The sequence below is a fragment of the Aythya ferina genome (assembly GCF_964211825.1).
Source record: "Aythya ferina genome assembly, chromosome: 3".
Lineage (NCBI taxonomy): Eukaryota > Metazoa > Chordata > Aves > Anseriformes > Anatidae > Aythya > Aythya ferina.
The window spans coordinates 116,500,844-116,526,153 of record NC_140298.1 but is presented as its reverse complement, the minus strand read 5'-3'; the positions used below and the strand labels follow the sequence as shown (position 1 = coordinate 116,526,153).

The following is a 25,310-nucleotide window of genomic DNA, read 5'->3' as shown; positions in this document are numbered from 1 at the left end:
TCCAGGGAGATCACTGAGGAACAGACAGAGGAAAATAAGAGGAGAGGTTAACAGGGGCTGACTGCTACAGAGCCTCATCCCTCCAAGAGCTTAAACATGTATTCACTGACCAGATGTGACACACTGACATAGCAGAGCAAAATGCCCCTTGGGAAAACCCTAAGGGATCGGTGTGATCACGTCACTGCTTCATCACGCGTAGCAATTTCCATGTAACCCTGTACCTGCAAAATGCAACCCGTTCTCATGGCAATGCCCATGCAGAATTTAGCCCCTAAATTCTGCCAAGCCCTTACTCTGTGCATGCTGAGGCTTTATAAACACCCGTGTCTTAATCAGGTTTGATGGGATTTTCATGGGATCAGCATAAGACACTTTCAGTGCTTCAACTCCTCCACCATGTGAGAAACAATCTTCATCCCAAACCCCAACTTCAATTCTCACAACCCCAGTGGGTGCTGTGGTCCCACCATGCCTCACCTTACAGCGTGACGCCTTGCTTTGCCATTGTCATCTGCAGCTACTGCTCTGCTGGTTGTGGGAAAACCCTTCCAGGCCCTTTAAACTGAGGAAGAAAAATGCTCACAAATTCACAAATACTTTATATTTTCTTCAGACCCCCTGCTGCCCAGAGGAGGCCTAGACAAAAGGCAGTGCAGTATGGCCATGGAGATGGCCTACCATGTATGTCTAAGGAGTCTACCCAGGAGAAAAGCCACTCCAAGGTCCAAGCAGAAGGCAAGGTCAGAGCTGGGATTGAAGACCAACACTCCTACATAGTTCAGGCAGGGACAGCGGGCCCAAAGCTGAGCTAAAATGGGCCTCCTGAGGGAAAGGCTGTGAAGGGAGGCCCAAGGTGAGGCTGGTTGTGACCAGTAAGGCCTCTTAGTACCCAAGGGGCCCTGACAGGGTGTGCATGGGTTTTCCAGCTGTAAAATGTGTCAAGATGGGATCTCAGACAGGAATGGGGAAAGCATCCCAGCTCCTTGCACCCTGTGGCCCACCAGGAGGACTTCCCATGGGCATCTACTTTCCCTTTGCCCATCCACTTCAGTACATAGGGAGCCCCTAGAGAACGTAGGGGTGGATCATGTAACTGAAGCAAAAGGAGGTTAAAACATGAATCCCATGTCCTGTCCTCATTTTGAAACCCTGTTTGTCTGCCTGACTTTGCAGCTTTCTGATCTCTGTCATTTGATCTGTGTGAGGCACGTGGACCTGTGTCCTCAGATGAGTTTGTGGTGAGAGAACATTAATATTAGAAAGCGGGGAAGGGAAAAAAAAGCTGTCTGATCTTTTTTTTTTTTTTCTTCTCTCTTTTTTTTCCCATATCGCTTTATCTGTCTGAACAAACTGTTAGCTGACTTGGGATCCTGATGACGTGGTATCTGCCCTCCCATTTCTGGGGGTAGACGGAAGGAAGTGGGCTAGATAAATTAAATACCAACTCCTAACCTTGAGTCAGGTAAGCTAGCTTTATGCAATGGAAAAGGTGGTAGTGGTTGAACTGTGCTATAAAAAGGGCACCACGGCTGGCTTTGAGGCACACAGAGGCTGAAAGAGGTCTCGGAGAAGAACTTGCACGCTCTGTCACCGTGTGCGCTTGCCTACAGCAGAAGAGAGGTTGCAATGGCTTTTGCCAGCTATGCTGCAGTGGTAAGTCCTTATATCTGGTGTAAGTGCTCAGATATCCTACTAGCTGCAAGACAAAAGCTGAATCTAGATCCCATGATGTAGGAGCAACTCTTGTTGGTCTTAGTGAGAGCTAAATGGGTTGCAAGGTGTCTGATAAAGCTTTCATACCTGAGCTTTTGCAAGTAGATTTGGTTCTTGACTGCCGAGGCAAGCTGTGTCCAAGATGTGACCAGGTTGACTGGAGAGGCAGTGGGCTGTTATTTATCTGTAAGGGCATCACTGCTCATATGTGACTGGGAGAGACAGGCCTTCTCTTAGAGAACTTGCTATAAAAATTACTGAAAGTTGAGAAAAGGAGGAGGTATGGTGAAGTGAATGTCTTTGTATTTAAACTCAGCTTGGGTAGTATTTGCAGTACTGTCAACTCTTTTGATATTCTTAAAAACTTTGCATTTATTTATTTTTATTATTTTTTTTTCCTTGCTCCTGGAAATGGACTGCGAATATCAAATTTCTTTGAAAAAAAAGTGTTATTTCCAGCAAGTGGCTTCTAGGTGGCCAACTTTTCCTGGCCTAGGAAAGCATAAGGCTTACCTGGAGGTCTAAACTTAAGGATGGGGTCAGGTGAGTCCTTACCCCACCTTGTAGACCAAAAGACATCGCTGTCTGACTCTGGAGGAGGAGGATGTTTCATAACTCATTGGAGAGATGCTCTTACTGGTGCAGTGCCAGCTGCAGTCAGCATTTGAATCAGAATTTAGCCTCTGTTACGATGAGTATTATTCACATACTTGCACTACTTTTTCATGCTCACCCAAATGAAAGTATGAAGATCACCCACTGCCTGCTTATTGCCCAGTCTAGTCAAGCCATGGCTCCTCGTGCTCTTTCCCAGCCGAGCAGAGACAATGATACCTGTTTCTCCTCCAGTTCAGGTCACTCCTTTTGGTGTTGGTTCTAGCACTCACCGTAAGGAGCTCACCCCACAGGAGGGTAGCTCATCCTCAGCCCAGCAACGGTGGCTCTGAGAGACTTAATGGAGACTGCCAGAAGGATCCCAAATTCCCCACAATGGTGAAAGTTGACGTTCGCATCAGCCGTTCAGATTCTGCCTTTAAGATAATCCATGATGTCAGGAACCGGTCTCTCGCTCCTTGGGATTACAGGTAACTCCTCAGATAGTATCTAAAATGCAACAGCTGTGCTACACAGCTGTCTTTTGTGGTAAAAAATGGCTTGTTCTTAGTGTATGCCTGGAGTCTTGTGAATATCACAAGCTCTTCTTGACACACACATTCATTTTGGTGTTGGGTGATGTTTCTCCAAAATAAACTGCAGTGCAATGGGACGTCATTGGAATGGTTTCTAATTGCCAGTCTTTGTCAAGGAGTTATTCCTTTAGGAAAAGAAGAATGTCAGTACATTGTAATTTTACATTTTCCTGACTGAAACAAATTTTTGAATGCTGAAATTAGAACAAATAAATATGAATGGTCCAGTTGCTCTCAGTTCCCTATTTCAATCAGCTCCACTCCATTCATATACTAAAAAAGTTATGGCAATATTTGTTATCAAAATCGATTCCACTCATAGATAATAGTTCTAAAAATGTTAAGGAGACTGAAATTCTTTTGTCATGTTTCAAAATGAAGCTATATGGGTAGATGGGTGCTGTCATGGAGGTAAAAAAGAAGATCCTACCAAAACACATGCACAGGCAAAGAGCAAACACATAAAACCCTTTTGTGCCTCTGTCCCCAGGCTCGACAAGGACCCCAACCGCTTTCCCCAGGTGATCGCTGATGCCAAGTGCCGCCTCTCTGGCTGCGTGAACTCACTGGGGCAGGAGGACCACAGCCTCAACTCCGTGCCCATCAAACAGGAGATCCTTGTCCTCCGCCGGGAGCAGCAGGGCTGCCCGCACACCTACCGCCTGGAGAAGAAACTCATCACGGTGGGATGCACGTGTGCTGCTCCGGTTGTCCGCTACCAGTCCTAGGAGGAATTAGCAGTGGGTGCAACACTGGGAAGAAGAGGTGTCCCCTACAAACACCTCGCAGGAGAAATCCCAGGTGCCCACCTTCATCCCAGGAATTCAGCGTGACTTTTCCTTTTGAACCTGAGCAAATTACCTCCTGAGAGTACTAATTCTTGTTGTTCGTTTATGGATTTTAGCACAGGAATTGCCAGTAGCTAATGGGGGAGGGGGGAAAGGGAAATGGAGGAAAAGTTGTGTTTGTGACAGCAAGCAGGGAGGGAGTAAAGCAGTGCTTAACTTTTTTCACTGCAGCTCATATCAGTTTTGTGAATCAAATGAATTACAGTTTCAAAAGACGATATCAGCAGTAAACTGCCGAAATATATAGTCAGCACTGTCACAAAAATCCCCACTCCTGCACCTGCTCCCTCCCTTCCTCATCCCCTTTTCCTCCTCCAGCCATCACTGCTCCCTCTTTTAGTGTACGTCTGGCATAAGTGCCACCAGGCCTGGTGCTCATCACACTCTGCTTTTGTGTCACTGCTGCTCCATGGACTTCATTGTCCACAGAGTCAGCAGCTGCTGACTTATCGCAGAGCAATCTGAGAGAGACTTGATCCCACTTTGAGTGGTAAAACAGCAAAGAACTAATAAGTGTTTATATTCCTATTTATATTTTCTATTTATGATTGTATTTATGACGTTGTATGTGCTGAGAGTATCCAAAACCTGTTAAACGTTTATTTGTATTTATTCAATAATTTATCAGCCAAATAAAATAAAATAAAATCAGTATTTTATTTAAAAGAGTGTTGTTTCATGATAGCTCAAAATGAAAGCAGACAGGGAAGGGGTTTGTGCTGAATAGCACTGTGAGATTTCAGTGCAGATCAGGCTCTGGTGCAGCGATATGAGTAAGAGGGAGGGCAAGAGAACTTGCAGTCTAAACAGATGAAAAGATGCAAAAAAAGGGCTGAAAGCGATAAAGTGAGGTTATACAGGCAATGGAGCCAGTGGGAGGGTCTCCAGGGGTGGTGGGAAAAGAGGTGGGGGACATTGCATTGCAGGGCTGAAATTTGGGATGGAGTCTAGCCTTATTCACGGGAGATAGGAAAAATCTGTCCTGTCCTCTTCCAACCAAGATGTCATCTTCTCTCCATCCCTTCTCCTCCACCAGCTGGATGGCTGGCTGAGCAGGAATGCAGGGAAATGAGCAAAGGCAGCTTCATCCCACTCCTCCTTAGCCAGGCTGACCTAAAAATGGGGCACGAGGAGCCCAAACATCCAGGAAAAAAGCAAGACAGCTCCAGGGCAGGACTGCCATAGAGGTGACCTGTCTTAGCAGTGGAGGAACTGTTGTTGAAAGTATTAGTCTCTCCCCCATAGTCTCTCCCTCAGCTACACAAGGAGCACAGCCTGGCAGTTTAGGCTTGCTATCTGTTAATTTATCAGATTTTTATTTTTTTTTTTTAATCTTTCGTGCAAATCTGGTCAAGATTATTCAGCACTACCTCCGACTTTCCTCTGCTGGTGAGGGCATAAAGCTTCTGTTTCCTAGTTCACCTGCATTTATACCTGGGCACTCACCTGCACCTAGTTCATCTGCATTTATACCAGGCACTCATATTTCATTTCAGCTGCATTTAATCCCCTTTAAATTAGGTAGAGGTAGACCCCGGGAGGCCTCCTTGTTTCTCCCCCTGCATAGTTTGCAAGTCATTGGGTCCAAACCTTTCCCTTCGTGCTTGTTTGTCAAGCAGAGTGTATCCCCTGAGAGCTTTGCTGAGCCAAGTAAGACAAGCCCCGGGTGGCATCGTGGGGAAACCATCTCCTTCAGTTACAAGCAGCCGTACTCATCTGCGGCAGCGGCTGTTTCATTATGACCACCGAGCCCTTCATGTGGTGGGATGCAAACCCAGGGAGGTGTTCTCAGAGCACTCCTCTTACAGTAACCGCTGACCAGGAAGTCGCATGCTGACACCCGGCCCCTGCTCGTGACCTATTTCTCTCCCTCTCGATCAGTATCGCCTGTGGGGTTTGTCCTCGCTTGTTATGCAGGGAGAAAATTAGCCTGAAGGTCTCTCTCCTCCCTTAATTATGGCAGCTGAATGGTGAAAGCTCCCGAGCCGATGCTTCTAAACACCAATCAGCTCACCCTAAAGTTTGTTCTAATGGGACGAGTGGTGAAGTGGCTAATTAAGACAACGCAGAAGTAGTTAATAAAGGAAGTCTTGGCCACAGGTTGTGAGGTTTTGGAGCTGGCTCTGTCAGCTACAAACCACACGCCTCTCAGTGAGTGCGCTCGTGTGTGGGGATTGTTTCTAAATAAAACCAGCAGCAAGGGTTATTTCCTCCTAATGGCATCATTCTTAGAGTGCAGTTGGTTGTAAATAAGCCTCTAGCTGTTGGTATTTTTTTTTTTTAAACTGCTTGCTTTTGCATCGAGGTAGGTGGTTGGCTTTGATTCCCAGCAATCTAAGAACATGGGGCAAATGCCATCAGGCTTCCTGTAAGCAGCACAGTCATATCGGCACCATGGGCAGGCATGTTGAACAGTTGAGCACCAGCCTTTGGCTAAGGACTCTGCCTGATTTCCCTCCCCATGCAGCCACCCAGGCCTTCAGTTAATAAGTTAATGCACCCGGCCTAGCTCTGGGTTGTCCTAAGAGCAAATCCCTTCCTCTGCTCCTGATGCAGCTGGGCATCCCCTGGCTCGGAGGTGTTAGAGCAGCCTTCAGGGGTTTGGTTGTTTTACCAGGAGGACAAGACACTGCTCTAGGTGTAGAAGCACAGCGCCTTCTTGTAACTCGCTGAGCTAAGCCTCCCGTGGTCCCAGGCTGGTGTCTGAGCCTTGAGGCCTTTCTTCTTCCTTTCCTCTTCTGCTTGCCTCTCCTGTAAGTCCTTCTGGCACAACCCTGAGCTGTGCCCATCTGGCAGTATTTGGAGCTCAAGCTGGGGTCCCCTTGCGTGTAGCAGCTCTCAGGGGGTGGTGAAGATAGCACGTTGCAGAGACCCCTGCATTGGCACAGGCTGGGAGGCACCGCAGTGGCATGAGCCCAAGCCAATTCCTCCTCCCAGATTTGTACTGCAACCTGTGGATGTATTTTGGTGAGATGTAATGCTTCTCTGGGCTCCCTGCTACAAAAAATACAGGGATTTCCTGGAAAGAGTCCAGCGGAGGGCCACAATGATGATACGAGGCCTGAAGCATCTTCCCTGTGAGGAAAGACTGAGAGACCTGGGGCTGTTCAGCCTTGAGAAGAGAAGACTGAGAGGGAATCTTATCAATGTTTACAAATACCTGAAGCGTGGGAGACAGAGGGATTTGGCCAACCTCTTTTCAGTGGGACAGGACAAGGGGCAATGGCCACAAAATGGAGCCCAGGAAGTTCCGCACCAACATGCGGAAGAACTTCTGCACAGTGAGGGTGACAGAGCACTGGGACAGGCTGCCCAGGGAGGTTGTGGGGTCTCCTTCTCTGGAGATATTCAGGGCCCATCTGGATGCCTCCCTGGGCAGCCTGCTCTAGGGAACTGCTTTGGCATTGGGGTTGGACCCGATGGTCTCTGGAGGTCCCTTCCAACCCCTACAGCTCTGTGATTCTGTGACCATTGACAAGAGGCAAATGTTCTTGGGGGTGTTCAAAAGGACTACAGACCAAATCAACCTGTTTCCCAGAACTATTGTTTTTAAAAGTGCATAGAAATTAAATATATAAATATATATATATAAAAATCAAAAGTAGCAACCTTTAGGGCTCATGACAAAAATCAAGAACTGTACAAGTGCTGTGTTTGCTAAGCCAAGGGAGCAGTGGCTTGGCAAGCCAGAAGTAGAGACGACTTGTTGGGAATTAGGCCTAACAGACAAAACTCTGAGGGCATGAATGGTTTGCTGGTCAGGCTTTTGGAGATCTATGGTGTGGTGGGAATGCAATGAACGCCAGTGATGGGGTGAGTTTCCACACCAGCTGTGAGTCCTGGCTGTCCTGCAAGGTGGCCTGACAGGCCCAGAGCAGAAACCAGTGCCCGCGTCACCATCACAGGATAAAATGTGAGCCTTGCCTTTGTCTTCCTCTCTTGCCCCTTCTTCTGTAACTTCTTCGCTCTCTGGTAATTATTTTTAAACTTGTGCTTCAGAATAGTCTAGGTGAGTGGTCCAAGACTACATCTTATATAACACTGTTCCATTTGGTTGTGAAACTTTTTTTTTTTTTTCTCTCTCTTTTTTTTTTTCTTTTTCTTTTTTTCTCTCTTATAACTTCAATGAAGAATTAAGAGTGCATCAGATGCTCTTTGGGGGTCATGAACTAAGCAGGCTCCACTCAGTGTTTTCTGGACATAGATTTCTATGAGTGAGAATTGATGTTTTTTCTATTAAGTACAAAGCATTGTATTTCTGCTTTATCTACGTTCTTACTAAGCACAACTTGTTTGTATCATGATCAGGGTTCCCTGTTCCAGTAAATGAGTAGCGATGGATTATCTTCTGAGTTGCCCCTACTATTATTTTTTTGTTTGCTTTTTCTTTCTGCTTTCAGAAATCTGTACTGTACTCACTTATCTTGACCCCCTTTACATGGTAAGGCATGCCAACTGTTGATTTTATCTTCTTTCACAAGCAACTGGCATCTTCCCATCTTGCTTTGGTAATTGGCACCGATGAGCATAGTTATCTGATTATTTGCCACACAAATCCAACCTCAAGCTTCTCTTGCTGCTGTGTTTTACTCATAGATTTCCAAGCACGCTGACTGGTAAGCCTTTGCTACTTAAATTTTGCAAGCTGACATGAAACTGAGATGTGAAGCAGTGCTGGACTGGAAATCTTTTTTTTTTTTTTTTTTTTTTTTTTTTTTTTTTTTTTTTTATGAAGAGGTTTTTGCAGCAATTTCCACCCCCGCTCACTATGGTATCGTGAAAGGACATCAAATCAGCAGGAATTTGTATTGAAACTCTCCAAAACAAGCAAGAGCAAGCATTAACTGCTGAATCTCAAACTGATAAGGCTGTGCAAGGGTGAAAGAGGGGTCCTGTTCTCCTCAGTCCCCTGCTATGAGAGCTATGGACTGTAGCCATGAACATTTGCCCAGAGAAACAAAGCACTGATTAGGTCACCTCAGAGTCAGGTGCATTGGTTTGGGATTGCCCTGCACCTGCTCAACTGGGTTTAGCAAGACAAAGAAAGACATCTTAGCTCATGATGCCAGAATTTCCAAGGGAACTTACAGCAGGATAGAAAATAGTCCTGGGGCCAAATGAATTCAGGCAGTCATACTATTAAATACTTCTGTAGGAGCGTGTACATCACCCACGTACCTTGCAGAGGAGAGCATGAACCTGGCGCGAGGCCAAGTAAATAAAAAACGGTTGTGTCTTGAGGCCCATATTTCATCGGGTTGGTAAATAAATGGTCCAAGGGAGAACAATGCTGCAGGAAGAGGGACTGGAGTATCTTTGCAGCACAAAGATGTCCGTGTTCTGGTGCTTCAGCTACATGACCTGGTTCTGACTTTTTCCACATCGTAGCTCTCTCAGAATTGCTAAGAAGTCTCTATTACCCATGTGCCAACCCCAGCTAAGCTTCATATCACTACCAGGTATTGATGGGTCCTTCATTTTGACTGTTAGAAGTTACTTGGGTTGTTGCAGACAATTCACCAAAGTTCCTTCTATAGCAGGTGGTAGGATGTTGCAAGGTTATCTAATGGACCAAGCAGACAGCTTTATTTCAGTCTGGACTGAAATTTATTTAACTTCTTGAAAACCTCAGGGGTTTTCACCTCCCTGAGAGCAGCAAACAAAACATCTGGGTCTTTGCAAACCAGCCTGCCCTTTGAAACACGGAGCATTGCCAGGTTCCTCGCTGTATCTTTTGGCAGTCAGTTCCACGCTCAATATTCCTGGGACAGCCAACAGGGTGAACTTCAGGACCTGTAGGAGACCTAAAGGAGCTATAGATGGAGATAAGGTAGGAAACGAGCACAGTTCGGATCTCATATATTAATAGATACCTATATACGGGCAAAACTTTGTTTGCATTTGATAGAAATTTAAGCATGGGCAGGACTTCACTGTTTTGATTGCAGATATTGTGATTGCTCACAGTTAATTAATATTTTCCAGGCCCAGTGTATATCTGCTAGGTCAAAGGATGCTATGAAATCCCTGCCTGTGCTGTGAGTTTACGCTGTACAAGCTGACATAGAGTAGATGAGGGAGGGCTTAGGTTCATTGTCACAGCTGGTGGGAATAACTCCCAGCAGGAACAGCTGGGATGTTAACATCCCCAGTTAGCACAGCTGGATGTGGGGAAGATGCTTTCACCAGAAAGGGCCTTGCCTCTCATTTGGGATTTGCATCCCCGAGCTCTGCGTCTTCAGAAATTATGTACTTTCTGTTGTGTTTGCCCATGGCGTTTTGTTGGTGCCGGAGAACGTCACACATCCCTGAGGCGGCAGCAAAAAACCACCCGTGTCTTTGCAAACCAGCCTTCCATTTGAAACACGGAACATCTTCATCTGGGTGCATCTAAATCAAAATTCCTGCAGCGTAAGACTTCCGCCCACGTAAGCGACCTCACGGCTGTGGTAGAAGTACTGTGTCAGTGAGCTCTACTTCGAAGCACTGACTGCTGGCAGCAAAAGCATTGGAAGGACATAAGAGTGGAGGAAACTGCAGTTGCGGTTGGCATTAAGCATTTTCTCTCACCAGCAGCTAATTACTTCAATTATCCACCTGACTCATGCCCCATTCCTTGTCTACCCGGTAGTAACCAGCATTAAACTTCACAGTATAAACGCATTCTCCATTTTGGGGGAGGGAGTTTCCTTTCCACTGAAGAAGCATTCGGAGTGTTACGTTGAATCTTTCTTTGCAAACTCCTTTCCAATCAGATAATGAGGTGGACAACTGGGACCCGCTTTCCGTTTTTATTTTTTTTTGCTGGTCTGTTTTTACTGTCAATCTGTGTAGTGCCATTCGGTAAATCATTTCCCTCCAGGTGTCTTTAGTTTCTCTATTGCTAAAACGATGTTAACGATGCGAGCCCTAACTCTTCTATACGGTTTATAGTCTACTGAAACAGAGCTAGATGTTATCATGAGAATTTTTGGTTTTAGTTTCATACTAATCTGTTACATGGTCCTAATGGAATGGAGTGATTTCTTGCTTTATGAGAAAAGGTTTCTTCAGAAAGGAAGGAGAATACCACAGAGTTATTTGGCTGATTTTTTTATTGCATAGAATCATAGAATCACAGAATGGTTTGGGTTGGAAAGCTTTTAAAGATCATCTACTCCCAACCCCCCTGCTATGGCCATGGACTCCTCCTGCTAGACCAGGCTGCCCAAAGCCCCATCCAGCCAGGTCTTGAACACTTCCAGGGATGTTCATCCACAACTTCTTATTGCATGAAGATAAATAAACAGACACAATATTATTTTTTTTTCCACTAGCATAAATAGAATTAAATAAATAGACTTTTCAAAGTGTTAACTAAAGATGTGTAAAGAGTTCCCATTACTCCTTCAGTGGAGCACATGAAAGGATCCAGATTCTGAATTCAGAGTTTTAAAAGGGAAAAGGATTTGAAACAAAACCCAAATCAAACAAACCAAAAGCACAAAACTGAGAATCTAGCTAATCATTATGGCTTGATTCCATTCTGCAGAGATTTTCATCGTTGTTAGGCAAGGAAGTCCTCCTGCTGTGGCTCCTTGCTCTTGCACCACAGGCTCCCTTTAAGCCTGGTGCTGGATCAAGGGGGTGACACAAGTGCAGCCCACGGTGATAATTTTCTTCTCCAGCCGGTATGAGTGGTGGCAGCCTTTCAGCTCCCGGCGGAGGACGAGGATCTCCTGATTGATGGGGATGGAGTTGAGGCTGTGGTCCAGCTGTCCGGCTGAGTTCACGCACCTGGAGTAGCGGCACTCAGCATCAGCAATCACCTGGGGGAAGCGGTTGTGGTCCTCATCGATCCTGTAAGTTGACATGAAAGGATAGGGAAGTATTTGCAGTGGAAATGCTGCTGCACCTCTGGAGGCATGATAGTCTGGATCATTATGGGCTAACCAGCCTAGGAACCTCCACTCACTGGAAGGTTGCCTATGAAGGGCAGTAGACCCTCTGCTATTTCTGCTTTTTAAGTATAATTAGAGTATAAGTAAGTGCATACTGCAGGTTTTTAAGTGCACGACATCCATGTGAGGACTGTGCGCAACTGCCTTGGCAGAGGACTTGCTTCAAATAGGTGCTGACTTTGAAAGACTGATTAGAAGTGGCTTGAGTTTCACAACATGCTGGAGTGACTGACAAACCCAAAGACGTTCAGCTTTCCCCCAGAACACAAAATGTTCTTAGGGCCTGATGCCAGTGTTATTAAACCACCACTGACTTTAGTGCAGTGTCAGATGTCCAAGGTTTTTGATCACCTCTTAGGTAAAGAATATATTTTATGTTAAGATCTGCTCCAGTATGCATCATAAAATAATTAAATTACAAAGGTAATTTGCTTCGTCTTCTGCCTAGACCATACTTTTGCTCTGTCCTCCTTTCTGTGTTGATTAGCTTTCAAAGAGGGTTATATGGTCTGTAGATATTGCCCAAATCTCTCAACAGTGAAGTAAAGAAAATAAAGATATGGGCATAGCTTTTGCATCCCTCTTGACCAGGGCAGTCGTTTCTAGACAATGGGGACAGTGATCGTACCTGTAATCCCAGGGAGCCAGCGAGCGTTTGCTGATATCAAGAGTCACTTTGTTATCCTGGTTCATGTTGCTGATGCTTATGTTGACTCTCACAGTTTGAGGGAATTTGGCATCTTTTTGGGTCAGGCATCCAGCATCTGCTTGCTTGAAGAGACTCTCCGGCTTGAGCCCGGGCCGTATCACCTTCCCGTAGGCAGAACTGCTGGCTGACAGCATGGCCAGCAGCACTAACAGCAGAGAGCTGGACTGAAGACAAACAGTGTATTTAGGACGCAACGCCATACAACTGCTGTAACACAGCTCTTCTGTGGGGCTGGGAACAGTCAGCCTAGCTGGTAGTTAAAGTCCATGCTGTGGGTTGGGGGCATTAGGGGAAAGCGTGCCAAATATCACATCCATTTCTGCATGGACTAATTCTTACAGTGCTGAAAGATATGGTATTCACTCAATTGTAATTTGGTGATATGCAAAATCTCAATTATAAAAAATTATAAAAAATAATGTAGATAAGAGATACCAGAAAGAACACAGCAACAAAAAGACACTCTGAGTTTTCAATTTATATATTGACTTAGGTTTATGTGGCAGTAGCTCCACTCCCTAATAAACATACAGTCTCATTATTGTCCCATGCTGGTGCTATTCAGCAGCTTCCTGTTTCAGTTCTTTTCAATAATTGGTGATTTTAACAAGCATTTTAAACGTTGGTGCCCCATTCCTGAGAGTCAGCTATGAGTTTAAATATGTCCATATTAAATTAGGAGAAAACAAAACACATGGCAAGTTCTTACCAGAGAAGCACGAAGGGTTGGAGACATCTTCCTCTTCTTACTGCAGCTGATGCTTGTGCTGGGCTCTGTCAAACTGAAGGTGTCTGGGTGCATTTGCTGCTGGTCTTTTTATAAGAGCTTTTGTGCTGTCCTAGTTAAAGGGGAGTAGGTGTTTTTTTTTCCCAACCTTAACTGTGGTTTCTGACCTTACATTAAAAAGTGTCTGTGTATAAATTCCATAGGTGGAAGACAGGATATGGGCTTACCTTTTCTGAGATCTGCTGGTGATGTCACTGCTTCAGCTAAGTCACTCAAGTAGTAACAAAATTCCATGTTGATGTTAGAAAACCACTGAACAGTTGTCACGCACGCTGCAGCGAGTGGATGCAAAGTATGCAATTTTGAACTCAGACTACAGTTGACATCTACTCAAATGCACATCGACGTGCTTCACAGACTCAACTCAAGATGCTCTAAGTATCAAAAGCACCGCTGTCACCAGCACTGATGGCTTGGATCCATGTGGTGCTTCACCAGTTTGATGTCTTTTTATTCTCAGGTGGGCAGATGTAGGACAGCTGGTGCCCGTCCAGTTGCTCTCCACACTTATCATGCCCAATCACCTGCTTTGATGTCTGAAAACCCAGATTTCTTCTCAAATTTTATTTTATTTTTCTCAGTTTTCTCAGCCTGGATCAGGTTATATTTGTTGGTGTATGTTCTTCACCTCTGATATGACAAATTTGACCAAAATGTTTTGTGACACTGAGTTTCCAAATTTGATCATTCTCCATCTGAGAAGCAAAGCCCAAAACACTGCTTTCAGTTGCTTCTGAGATTGCTGTATTTTCATTTCCCTTCATGATCTTGTGCTATGCAACAGGGCCGTGATCCTACGACTGCAGTCTGGGAAATGTGAAGGATGTAATTAAACCCTCAGATCCCAGGTTAGGGTTCAAGAGAAACCTTGTGAAGGCTGTGAGATGAAAACTTACCCTCTTGTAGGCAGGAAAAAGGGAAGAAACTGCAACCATCTGCTCCACGGTGCACTGTGGTAGATAGGTGATACCATGCTACAATATTAGGAGCTAAAATACCTCTCATTGTGTAGCCCCACAACTGCCTGCATCCCATCCCTGTGTTCTGGGTGATATTGATCACTGATCATGCTGTTTCTCCATCCTACAAGTCCAATGTGCAGCAGCTGTACCCTACCCTGTTAGTATTTAAACATGCAAAGTTTAAATCCCTGCGTTCAAGGGGATAGACTCCACTGACATGGTGACAAGCAGGATCCCTTTCTCCCATCCAGGGGTTTGCATTTTCCTAGATTTTCACTAAGATGCTGTCAGGGGGCTGCAGTCTTGGAGATGTTGGGCTGCTTCAAGGTTGTTCCTCCTCTTGGCTTTGGGAATTTACAAAGGGAAACCCTAATATTTTAGTACCAGCTTCAGAGAGAGTCCCTTCCTGAGCTTCATCACAGCTGCTGCGATAGCAACTGCCTCTGTTTTTGTTTCTTTTTTAGGCAGATATCTTGATGAGCTCTGAATGCTCATTAAAAGCAACGAGCTTGATCAAGTAAAAGCAATGAACTTGACCAAGAGACCCTGCCTGCAGAGAGGGATGTCTGCATTAACTCTCCTCAGCTTTTGGGGGATTTAAATTAACAGCTCTCTAGCAAATATTTTGGTCACTGGGATGTGTGGGATGCTCTGGGGCTGGGTGTTGCTGTGTAACCATTCAATATCCTTGGGTGAGAGCTCACAGCTTCACACTTGTGTCAGTCAGCAGCAAAGGAAGAATGTGAACATGAAACACATACTGCAGTAGGAACCTGGAACTTGAGTTTTCCTCCCAGGCAAATGTCCCGGCCACTAGGTTATGGAGTCTTCTTCCTTCTTCTCCCTAGCAAATACTGCATGGCATAACTAATTAGGACAACTCAGTGCTTCACTAGGAAAGACAGTCCACCCAGAGTGCTGCAAAACCTGGTACAGAGAGAGAGAGAGGCTCAAATCTGTCAGGATGCTGTTTCCCAGGTAATGATGCTGATCCAGATGGACTGTGAGATAGCAGAAATCAGCTACAACCGTGTTCTCTGAAGATGTTTTCAATAAGCTGTTTGGAGAGTCAGTAATGAGTGAACACAAAAGTGTTGATGCTGTTTGTAGGCTCAATTTCAGAGAGATTCTTGAAGAAAGGGCTTACATCTCAGAAAGAAGAGGGAGAATATATAACAGTTTGCTTTAGGAAATATTTCTCATTGTTTTGCTCTGAGAGTGGGTGACAAGTTGCTAAGATGTGCACCTTACAGTAACACTTGGTGTAACAGACTCAATGATCTGACCCACTCCTCTTCTCAGCTCTAGTTTTCATCCTGTTTGCAGATGAAAACGTTGCAAATTATCTGTGCTTCATATTTACTCCTGAGTCTGAGTTTTCCCAGCTTGTGCAATCCAAAGGAGGATGCAAATGAGAGTAAAATTTACCTTGCAGTTTCTGGAATAGCCATGACCTAAATCAGCTTGTTTAAAAGATGCTGACGTTTGAAGAGTGACTTGTATAATTCAGTTTCCCTCTTAGAGTTAGAGAAGTACAGGTTAACGGAAAAGGTTCCCTCAGAAGGGGTTTTCTCTAATGCTCTTTACTGAAATATCCATTCAAACTGGGTCAGTTAAATTTGCAATTTTAGAAGCAAGAAAGATTTCAGAAGTCTGCAAGGTAGCGGAAGGTCAGGTTCAACCAGCCTGACCCTAAATCCAGGCTTATCTACTTTAAATGTGTCAGTGGTTTGCGTTACCTCAGCACTTGAAAGGTGAATAGTTAAGCATTCAAACACAGCAGACGTAATGCTCACTGAAATGGTGAAAAACAAAAATACAAATAAAAACTTTCCATGGTTTGTTCTGAGCCACGAATGCACAAATTTGCAATTGTCAGAGGCAAGATGAGAGGCTTTTAGGAAAAAATACACATCTTGAAATGTTCTCAGCACGTCTGAATTATACAAATGAAACTCTCGCATTTCTGATTCTAAGCTTTTTTTTTTTTTTTTTTTTTTTTTTTTTTTTTTTCAGGTTAAAACAATTATTTTCCAATCATTCCTCAGCTGGAGTGAAAAGAAAAACTAAGCATGATTTTTTCCCATGAGTTTAGAATTTAATGGAGTTTATTTTATTTTAACATTTAGTTCTCTCTTAACTAACAGTTTCAGTTCTACATGCAAAAAGGACTATATCTCGTGTTTTTTCTATTATGATGGTTCAGGACATATGCAGCAATTGTTCTGATAACCTATGTGTATGGTCTTTCAGGCGGGTGCCACCGAAAGCACTGTGATATTACAGAGCTGCGTGCCCTGTGACTTCCTATTAGAAGCAAGCGAGAAGCAATTAGTGCCACATTAGCGGCACGTTAGTGCCACAGAAACCACACTTATTGGAGAGCTGAAAACTAGGATGCTAAAAAAAGCCTACTGAAATGAGTGAAAGGTTATCTAAAGCCTTCTGAAGTCAAAGCTAGCCCATCTCTGGGCTCTGGTGAAAGATTAAGTCGTTACTTCAGCGCTTTACCCAGCTGAGATCCTTCAGGCATTCAAATAAATTGGCTTTGGTGACACTTTCTCCCCTCAAAGTCACAGTGTGAGTCAGGGGCAGAGTTCTTCTTAGCTTGCTGTAAATTAAAAGAGAAAAGGCAGATACCCCCAAATCCTTTTTTTTTTTTTTTTTTTAATCCCTTTTTTAAAATTTATTTATTTTATTATTTTTTTCTCCCAATCACAAGTGGTTAATTTTATATTTCCTTTGGAAAATAAGGAGTTTTTCTATTTATACATACAAATATATATATATATATTTCCTGATGGAAAGTGTATTTACAGGTACACCTCTTGAGTACACATTCTTACAAATCCCTGTAAGTCAAGGCAACACTCCTCCACTTAATACAAGGTGTCTGAGTCCAGTGGATTTCGGAGGAAAACTCAGAACTTGATGGAACAAGGCCCTGAGCACCCTGATTCAACACTGTAGCTGAATTTCAGTTTAATTTAATTGCATTCTTGCTGTGCATGGACAGTTGTTTCAGAAACAGGTAGAAGTCCCCTCCAAACTTCTCGAATCACTGCGCCTTTGTCTCTCTCCTTGATCTTTACAGGAGACTTGTCAGAAAAAAAAAAAAAAAAAAAAAAAAAAAAAAAAAAAAAGATAAGATAACCTTTTTCCTCTATTAAACTCCTAAATTCTTCAAGCACATCTAAATCAATATCAGAGTTCTTCATCAGCTGTGGTCGCCATCAGTGGTCAGTACATCTGTAGCGTGATCTAATAGATACTCGGTATTCAAGGAGGTGACTCAAAGGAAACAGATCACTCACTTTGGTTTTGGATTGCTGTGTGGAGTGACAGGGGAAAGAGAGGGCTTCCAGGTATGTGAGCTGGACTTAATGAGTAATGAAAAGCCTGCTCTGTAGTAATTAATAGATGATTAATACATAACTACGACGTGGTTCAGGTAAGTGAAGAAGGGCCCTAACTGCTCCGCATAGCCAGATCAGCAGCAGTATTACTATTAGATTTATTGTAGCACCCAAAGTTTCACTGCAAAGTGAGGCCAAATTAGCAACTCATGCCTAAGGGAAGGGACAGTATTTCCTGGCCAACATGATATTTCTTTGTCTGTATGTACTTTAGTGAGAGTATGATTTGCTTTTCCTCTGGTAGCTTTGGATCTCTTGGGGATGAGGGTTCCCACGGGGGATGCCAAGATGGGGACAAAATAAATAACATGGGACTGGGCAGAGAAAAGCAAGGAGGCGCGTCCTTTTTTGTGGCAGTTAGTTTTAGATCAGCTTAACTCTACTGTGAAATTGTACCTTCTCTCACTTATCAGGGCCTTGAGCTGCAGCAAAGAGAAGGAAAAAAATCATGGTTCTTCATCTGGGAGGCTTGGCTTCAGGAGAAGAAACATCAGGAAATGTGCTGCAGGGCAAACTGAACTGAGCATGAGATTTTGGAGAACTGAAGGAGAATGAAATGGGATGCTTGTGAAGTTGTTTATGGACAGGTCTTCAAAAAGGGTCGGGCCTTTGAGGTTGAAAGCATGAAAGGGGTGGACTGAAACCTAACAAGTGTGCAGTGGATCTGAAATCTTGATAAAGGTGGAATATCTATCAAAGGTAATTAGTAGGTGGGACCAAGGCTTGAACTGAAAGACCAGCATGATGTCTAACAAGAGGTACCAGTGGAAGGACTCAGTGATGGTGGAGCTACAGCCAGTGGGGGAAAACAGCTTTAGAAAGAAAAAACAAAAACAAAAACACCTTTGTGAGACATTGGTAAGAGTCCATTTAGGAGCCCTCTTCAAACCTAGCTGACACAGAAAGCACAAAAAGAAGGTTTGAAAAATGTAGTGACTGCCTGATGAGAGGGAATCTGGCTGATCTCAGGTCTCCAGAGGTGGTAAAGATCTCTGTCGATCACTTGATTTCATGTGTCCTCTCACGTATTTGTTTTTGTGGTTATCAGTGATGTAAATGACCAAATAGATTTGTTATCAATTAAAAATCTAAGCTCTCTGTCAGTGCTTTATTTTTGTGGCCTCTAAGACATCCTGTGGCAATACGGTTCACATCCAATTATAAACTGTATGTGCTAAAAAAAAAGAAAAAAAAAGAAACCTTTTAAGCAGAAACTGGCTCATATTCAAGCTGGCAGAATGGTTTATACAATTAACTCATTTTGAAATTCTCTGTTTGCTGTGTTATCTGCTCGCATCCTGTGTCTCGCCCACACCTTGGCCCTAATGAACAGCAGCAAGCAGGGGGAGAAGGGGTTAAGGTCCCCTCTGCTGCCCCACAGCACTCCAGCACTCTGCCCTCCGCATCCTCAGCACCACCCCATTAAAAATACTTCCCAAATGTCCACCTCGGGGACCTCAGATTTCAGATGCTGCAGGTTGAGACATTTATTTCCCATCCCCAGAGTGTACAGGGACAAGCTGTGCTTTTGCTGTTCGCTCTTGGGCCAGGCTTTCAAGAGCTTTTCTTGCTCTGCATAGGAGGATCTAGGCCTGACCCAGCCCTCTCTTGCAGTGTGCTCCTCCAAGCCCAACGAAATCTTCCATGCAGAGTTTTAATTTCCTGATGCTCACAGACGATCTGAGAGGCAGGGAGCTGGTACACACCACCTCTTCACAACTGCACCACTGAGAAATTCACCTGCTTGCTGAGGACCACACGTTCTCAGGCAGTCCCCATTTCCAGGCAGTCTATACCCTACTCTTTGGATAATCTTTTTTTCATCCTTCTTGGGACCATTTTAATTAAAATTTATCTGAAGTGAAATAAATTCTGAAGTCTGTCAGGAGGTCACTGGTGTGTTTATCCTTATCTCAAAACCAGTTGCCAGCTGCAGATTTGCAGATTTGTCAGCTTTTTTTTTTTTTTTTTTTTTTTTTTTTTTTTAATCTCCAGCTACAACTGCTTCTCTAACTTATTTGGCAGTAAATGAGGTCTAGATGCATTTGAACACTCATTCCAAAATTGAAAATCTGTGGCAAACATTTCACAAAAACAAAACATAAAAATAATAATAAAAAAAAATGTTGTGTTGTTTTAACAGTTTTTATCTGTTTAAAGTTGCAAATAGAAGTTTCTCATTTGTGGGCACAGGCTGTGGTTTTATGTTGGTGTACCATCTTCAACAGGACAGCAAATGGGGAATGTAACAGTGCACAGAGTCATACATATATTCATTTATACTCTCTCAGTTGATGCAAAGAGGAGATACCAGAGTACTGGATGCTGAAATTCCTCATTTCAACGTCTCAAACACCTTATGAAGATGAAATTTAGCCTTCCCATAGCCAAACTGGAGAACTCTCTAGTGAATACACCCACACCCCACACATCCTGCGTGGGGCACACACAGACGCTCAGTGACCATGGCCCTGCTCCAGCTGCCGGTGCGGAGCCTGCCCTTGCCTCCCTCACACCGGTCCCCCAGCAGCTGGTTTGGGGGCACACACCACTCCTGCTCCATGGCAGGAGGTAGCAGGCCCTGCTGGCTCCAGCAGCTGGCACCAAAGTAACCTCAGGGCTTGCACCCACAGCCTGACTCTGATAGCAGGCCCTAAATTCACTCACACAAACCCCCAGGTCTCACCAGTCCTGGCACGCCATCCTTCAGCTCACACACACACAGGAGAGGCAGTACAAATAAGCAGACAGAGTTAAGAAAAGATTTAATGAGGAAATATAAGAAGATTGGACAGAGTGTGGTGATCAGGAGCAGGGCTCAGCCAAATAAGTGTACTGACTGGCTCCATTTTACACACAACCGGCCCTTTTATACCCTTCTTTCCCTCTCCCCCATTTGTTCCTCCTGCTCCCCCTTCCCCTGCACACCCCAGAGCTTGGCAGCTTCTGCACTATCCCTGCCCAGGGACCCTTGGCTCACACCTTATCACCTGCAAAGGTCAGGTTGATCTTCCTCAAAGCGGTACCTGTAATTTAATAGCTCATCAACCAGCATGACTGGGAGGTTTGCTTCTTGTCATTGTCTCCAGTTTTGTTTTGTCAGGCCTGTGTCTCAGAATTTTGCTTATTGTTTCCCCTTTACTTCTAATCATTCTGATCCAGATATCCTCACTCAGGCATCCTTGCTTCAACCAACATTCCCATATTCTGTCCCTTTCCTTATCAATTAGTACAACTGTCCCAGTCTGGTTCCTTTCTCCCTTTCTTATTTTCCCTTTTGTTGCATTGGAAAAGGTCCTTGACCAGATATTGTAAAGGAGCAGGCACTGTTCTACATACACTTACGATGAAGCTTACACCTTTGGGAAGGTGGAAGGCCTTATTGAGGGCCGTAGAGAAAGCTCAACAGAAATGAGCATCTGTCCCTGAAATCTGGGACTGGATGGGGATTGAAGTGGAGGAAGGATGAGGGAACATTGTTGGACAGGAGCAGTCTCCCTGCGATCTCAGTTCTCATCTTCACGAGGCACTCAGTGTTACCCTGGGCCATGAAAATGACAGTGAGGTTTGGGATCTGCCTTGGTGGAGCAGGAAGCATCATGGCCACACACAACATGATGGAATCACAGAACAGTTATCGAGCACAGGGTGCCCATGAAAGCAGCGTGGGGACTTTCCTCCCCCAGCTCATGGTTTTGGCAGAGGTTTTGGCCATTCAAGACCTGCATCCTTCTAGAAAAGGGACTCATGCATGGAGAACATTAAAGAGGTTGGTGCTACTTGCTAAAACACCAGCATTTAGCCAGCAGCTGCTTGGCCACCAGCTTGTCCTCCACCACCCACTGCTTTCAAACCAAATCAGGTCTCTTCAAAAAAATGAGTTTTATCACCTATGCACTCAAGTACTTGTATATCAGGGCATATATATCAGGGCTGCCAGGCAGGTTTGATAAGACAGGCTGCAGTATCAATTCCTCTGTGGCCATTTGCCTGCCACTGGCTAAAATCCAAAGAACTCAAGTCATTCACCATCTTATTTTAAAAAAATCAAGCTCCATTTTTTTTTTCCCACAGAGAAATGACTCCTGACCATGACATTTGGTGTGCAAGAAAGTGTCATAATTCAAAAAGTATTAGAGAAGTGACTCAGAGTGGTTTTGATGCAAGTCGCAAATATGCAATAGGGTTCTTCCTAATTTTCAGGCCCTTTCACTTAGCTAGGGCTTGAGTTGACTCCTTTTTTTTTTTTTTTTTTTTCATAAGAAAAGAAGATTAATCATTTTCCCAAACATATGCAAATATTGACGACACTGCAGTGCAGTTTCCAGAACTATCCCAGGCAGAGGTTTCAGAGAATAACCACTGCTGAATATCTCTGCCTCTGAGACGTGCGCTCTCGCAGTGGTGGGGTAGAGGTCAGTGGGTGGGTGACAGAAGCCCACAGCCCTATCTTAACCCTAAGGATGCCTGTTAACCAAGCCTGCTCCTTTTTGTGGTGGTGACATGTTGACAGGGGCAAACTGAATAGGTGGATGAAATGACGATGCTGAACCCAGCTTGGTCTGTATTTCAACCAACGTGCAGTCCTGCACGATCATTTATTCCTTCTACAACAGCTTCTCCGCTGATGCCGAAGGCCATAATCCATTCTCCATTGCTGGTTTGCAGGTCTCCTTCTCTTAATTTTCCTCTGCAAAGAATAGGCAAGGAATGACAGCTCTGAGGCCTCCAGAATGAGAAGGACATGGAAGTATTAGAACATGTCCAGAGGAGGGCCACAGAGATGATCAAGGGGCTGGAGCACCTCTCCTATGAAGACAGGCTGAGGGAGTTGAGGTTGTTCAGCCTGGGGAAGAGAAGGCTTTGGGGGAGACCTTACAGCAGCCTTCTAATACTTAAAGGGAGCTACAGAAAAAGCTGGGGAGGGACTCGTTGGGGAGTGCAGTGAAAGGACAAGGGGTTATGGCTTTAAACTGAAAGAGGGTAGGCCTAGGTTAGATTTAAGGAATAACTTCTTTACTATGAGGGTGGTGAGGCACTGGCACAGGTTACCTAGAGAAGCTGTGGATGCCTCATCCCTGGAGGTGTTCAAAGCCAGGCTGGATGGGGCTTTGAGCAACATAATCTAGTGGGAGGTGGCTGTGCCCATGGCAGGGGGGTTGGAACTCTTTAAGGTCCCTTCCAACCCAAACCATTCTGTGATTCTATGACAGCTAACAGATTAGCTACAAAATGGATAACGGGATGAGAAAGCCAGTACCAAAACCTGGCAAACAGCAAGAGTCAGGAATTTTTTTTCTCTTCAGATGCCTTTGAGCCCAAAGTAGACAAGCCTATCCACATGTGCATGATCCTGGGCCACAGGGAAAAAGCAAAGGTTTGCAGGAACGAAGAGTCTGTGGATCCCAGGACATAACCAATGGTCAGATCACCTCATCCTGTGTGAGAATAAAGATGTCTGGGTGAAGACGAGTACTACAGTTTACTCTCTGACTTTGGGCGAGTACGATAATATGATCAACCTTGTTTGTACAGTCCATTCCCTTAAACCACCCACCCAAAGCCCCATATCAGCCGTGTTTCATGCTCACACCCACTGCAGGACTTGTGCGTGTCTTAGGATCCCACAGTGACTGTCATCACACGAGTCAGGTCTTTGGCACTTTTAATGTTTCCGTGACCAAACTCTTCCTCAACCAGTAAAGGTGAAGTGGGCTTTAAGCAACCAGTGTCAATACCATATCAACATGAGAAGATATGGAAAAAACCTTAACCAATAGTAGTTCATCCAAACCATATCCATGGCAGAGAGTCACAAATGGAAAGGATGCAAATTCTTTTTGCGTGCAAGAGGCTTGATCAGATAATTTGTTTCATCAGATAATTTAGTTGCAAAAGCTATTTCAAGCAGTTCTGCCAGATTGGAGATTTATTTGTAGCTGCTTTTAATAAGACTCCTAGCCAAGGAGCTGTGGCCGCAGTTCTCAGAAATGTTACTCTTAAACCTTCCTTGTTGCTCATGGGCCAGTTGGTGAAAGAAGCCATGAGGCAGCACAGAAGTCTCATGTGGACCAAAAATGGACTAGGAAAAAAATATTTTGGTCTTTGCTTCCTGGTTGCTTCTCTGGGAAACAAGAAATGTCTGTTTTCTCTTCCACTGAAGCTTTGGGAAGCAGTGATGGATTACAGGCAATGGTTAAAATGTTTGGGGAGGACAGGGCATGAGACACTCTCATTTGAAATCAACCAAGTGAGAATTCTGAATTAAGACTATAGAGAAAAATAGGTAATAAGGGCCACAACCTGAAGTAAACAAGCCAATCTGTACAGAGTTTGAATGACTGACACCAAACTAGAATCCTAAATACAATTTTCAGTTTCATAAGCATCATAAGCTGTATTTGTGCAATGTTTTCACTTTCTTTGTAAGCCGTAATAGCATGCTTGTTTGTACAGGCTGGTCATGCATTTATTTGGACAGAGTTCCTTGGCACAGGATTCAAATACCCATTTTATCCATTGTACTACCACACAGGCAGAAAAACTGATGAAGTGATGCTCTGTGGGATAAAGAATTTGTTCACGTAATTATGACCATATGATTATCGTGATAGCAGTCCAGGAACTGAATCTTTGCATCTAATGCTCACCACAGAAGATCTGCACCCTTTAAAAGTGCCAATACTAGAAATTAAGCCCCTTGAGATATTAAATCTTGAAATAAGATATACACAGTCAGGAAGAGAGAAAGCCATTGCATTAGGGGGAACAAGCCAAATGGGACAGGAGCAATATTTATTTATAAAAAATTATTTATTTATTTATAGGAGATTAGAGGTGGATTTTCTGATTGCTCTTCCTACTGCCTGTACAGACAATGTGCTGAGCTTCGAGTAGGGTATATAAATATACAGGAGCTGTATTCACAACTGTAGGAAAACTGTGCTTTCCCTTAATATAATCAGTTAAGGGTTTGCTAAACGCTCTTCTACCATAGCTGGATTTACTCTCATTTTTGGTGTGCTTTCCTTTTCTTTCCATTACTGTGAAGACCGAAATATTAAATGGAAATGTGCTTACACTTCCAGCAAAGGAGAGAAATCCTCTTGCTGGTTCCTACCCCACTGCAAAGCCTGGAAAACCCTTTTGCACATCCTTGCGGAGGAATATCCCCATTACACACACCTATGCTGCTTCCCCTGATGTTTGGGAGATGGAATTCAGCCTTCATTGCAGCAATGCAGAAGATGCCAGACATCACCAAGCTTTGTGGTGCAGCGAAGCTGATGACTGATAAGCGATTTATGCTAGACAAGCGGAAGGAGATTAGCAGGCAAAGTACTCAGATGTCTCATCATCCCAATCTGAAGTCTGTGTGCACAGGATTCAAGCAAGGCTTTACCATATAAAGTTACATCAGGCAAAGTAAAATATTTATCAGATGGTGGGGTGATTGCTCGTTTTTCTTATTTTCTTTCTTTTTATCTTTTTTTTTTTTTAATCTTTTCTTTTTTTTTTTCTTTTTTATTTTTCTTTCTTTTTATCAAGAGATTGACAGAAGCTCTTTGCAGGCATGCAGGCAACCTGTCTTCCCCCAAAGGAGAGGAAAGGATGTTTTAAACTGGTTTTCATGCTCTCTTGACCTGGCAGAATATGGTTGAGGCAAGCACAGGTAGACGGTGGTTGGTCAAGAGTCCCTTGTGGATCTTGGTCCCTCTCATCTTGGCAAAATCATGAGCAGA

The 25,310-nt window shown here is 44.1% G+C and overlaps 2 protein-coding genes across 2 annotated transcripts; one reads left to right on the top strand and one right to left on the bottom strand.

The window, feature by feature from the left end:
• Positions 1 to 1,507: 1,507 nt before the first annotated feature.
• On the top strand, positions 1,508 to 4,100 carry LOC311435054 (interleukin-17F-like). Its single transcript, XM_084515710.1, has 3 exons — positions 1,508 to 1,656; positions 2,566 to 2,801; positions 3,397 to 4,100. Exons 1-3 carry the CDS (start codon positions 1,630 to 1,632, stop codon positions 3,632 to 3,634), a joined length of 501 nt encoding a protein of 166 aa, XP_084371836.1. The 5' UTR covers positions 1,508 to 1,629; the 3' UTR covers positions 3,635 to 4,100.
• Positions 4,101 to 11,355: 7,255 nt separating this feature from the next.
• On the bottom strand, positions 11,356 to 13,170 carry LOC311434456 (interleukin-17A-like; the record flags this gene model as incomplete). Its single annotated transcript, XM_084514623.1, has 3 exons — positions 13,113 to 13,170; positions 12,323 to 12,567; positions 11,356 to 11,593 (listed from the first exon to the last, which is right to left on the bottom strand). The coding sequence occupies exons 1-3, from the start codon at positions 13,137 to 13,139 to the stop codon at positions 11,356 to 11,358; spliced, it is 510 nt and encodes a 169-aa protein (XP_084370749.1). The 5' UTR covers positions 13,140 to 13,170.
• Positions 13,171 to 25,310: the final 12,140 nt, after the last annotated feature.

Coding starts and splice junctions, on each gene's coding strand:
- LOC311435054 (XM_084515710.1), top strand. CDS start 1,630: ATGGCTTTTGCCAGCTATGCTGCAGTG. Junction 1,657..2,565: donor TTGCCAGCTATGCTGCAGTG/GTAAGTCCTTAT, acceptor TTTCTCCTCCAG/TTCAGGTCACTCCTTTTGGT. Junction 2,802..3,396: donor CTCGCTCCTTGGGATTACAG/GTAACTCCTCAG, acceptor CTCTGTCCCCAG/GCTCGACAAGGACCCCAACC.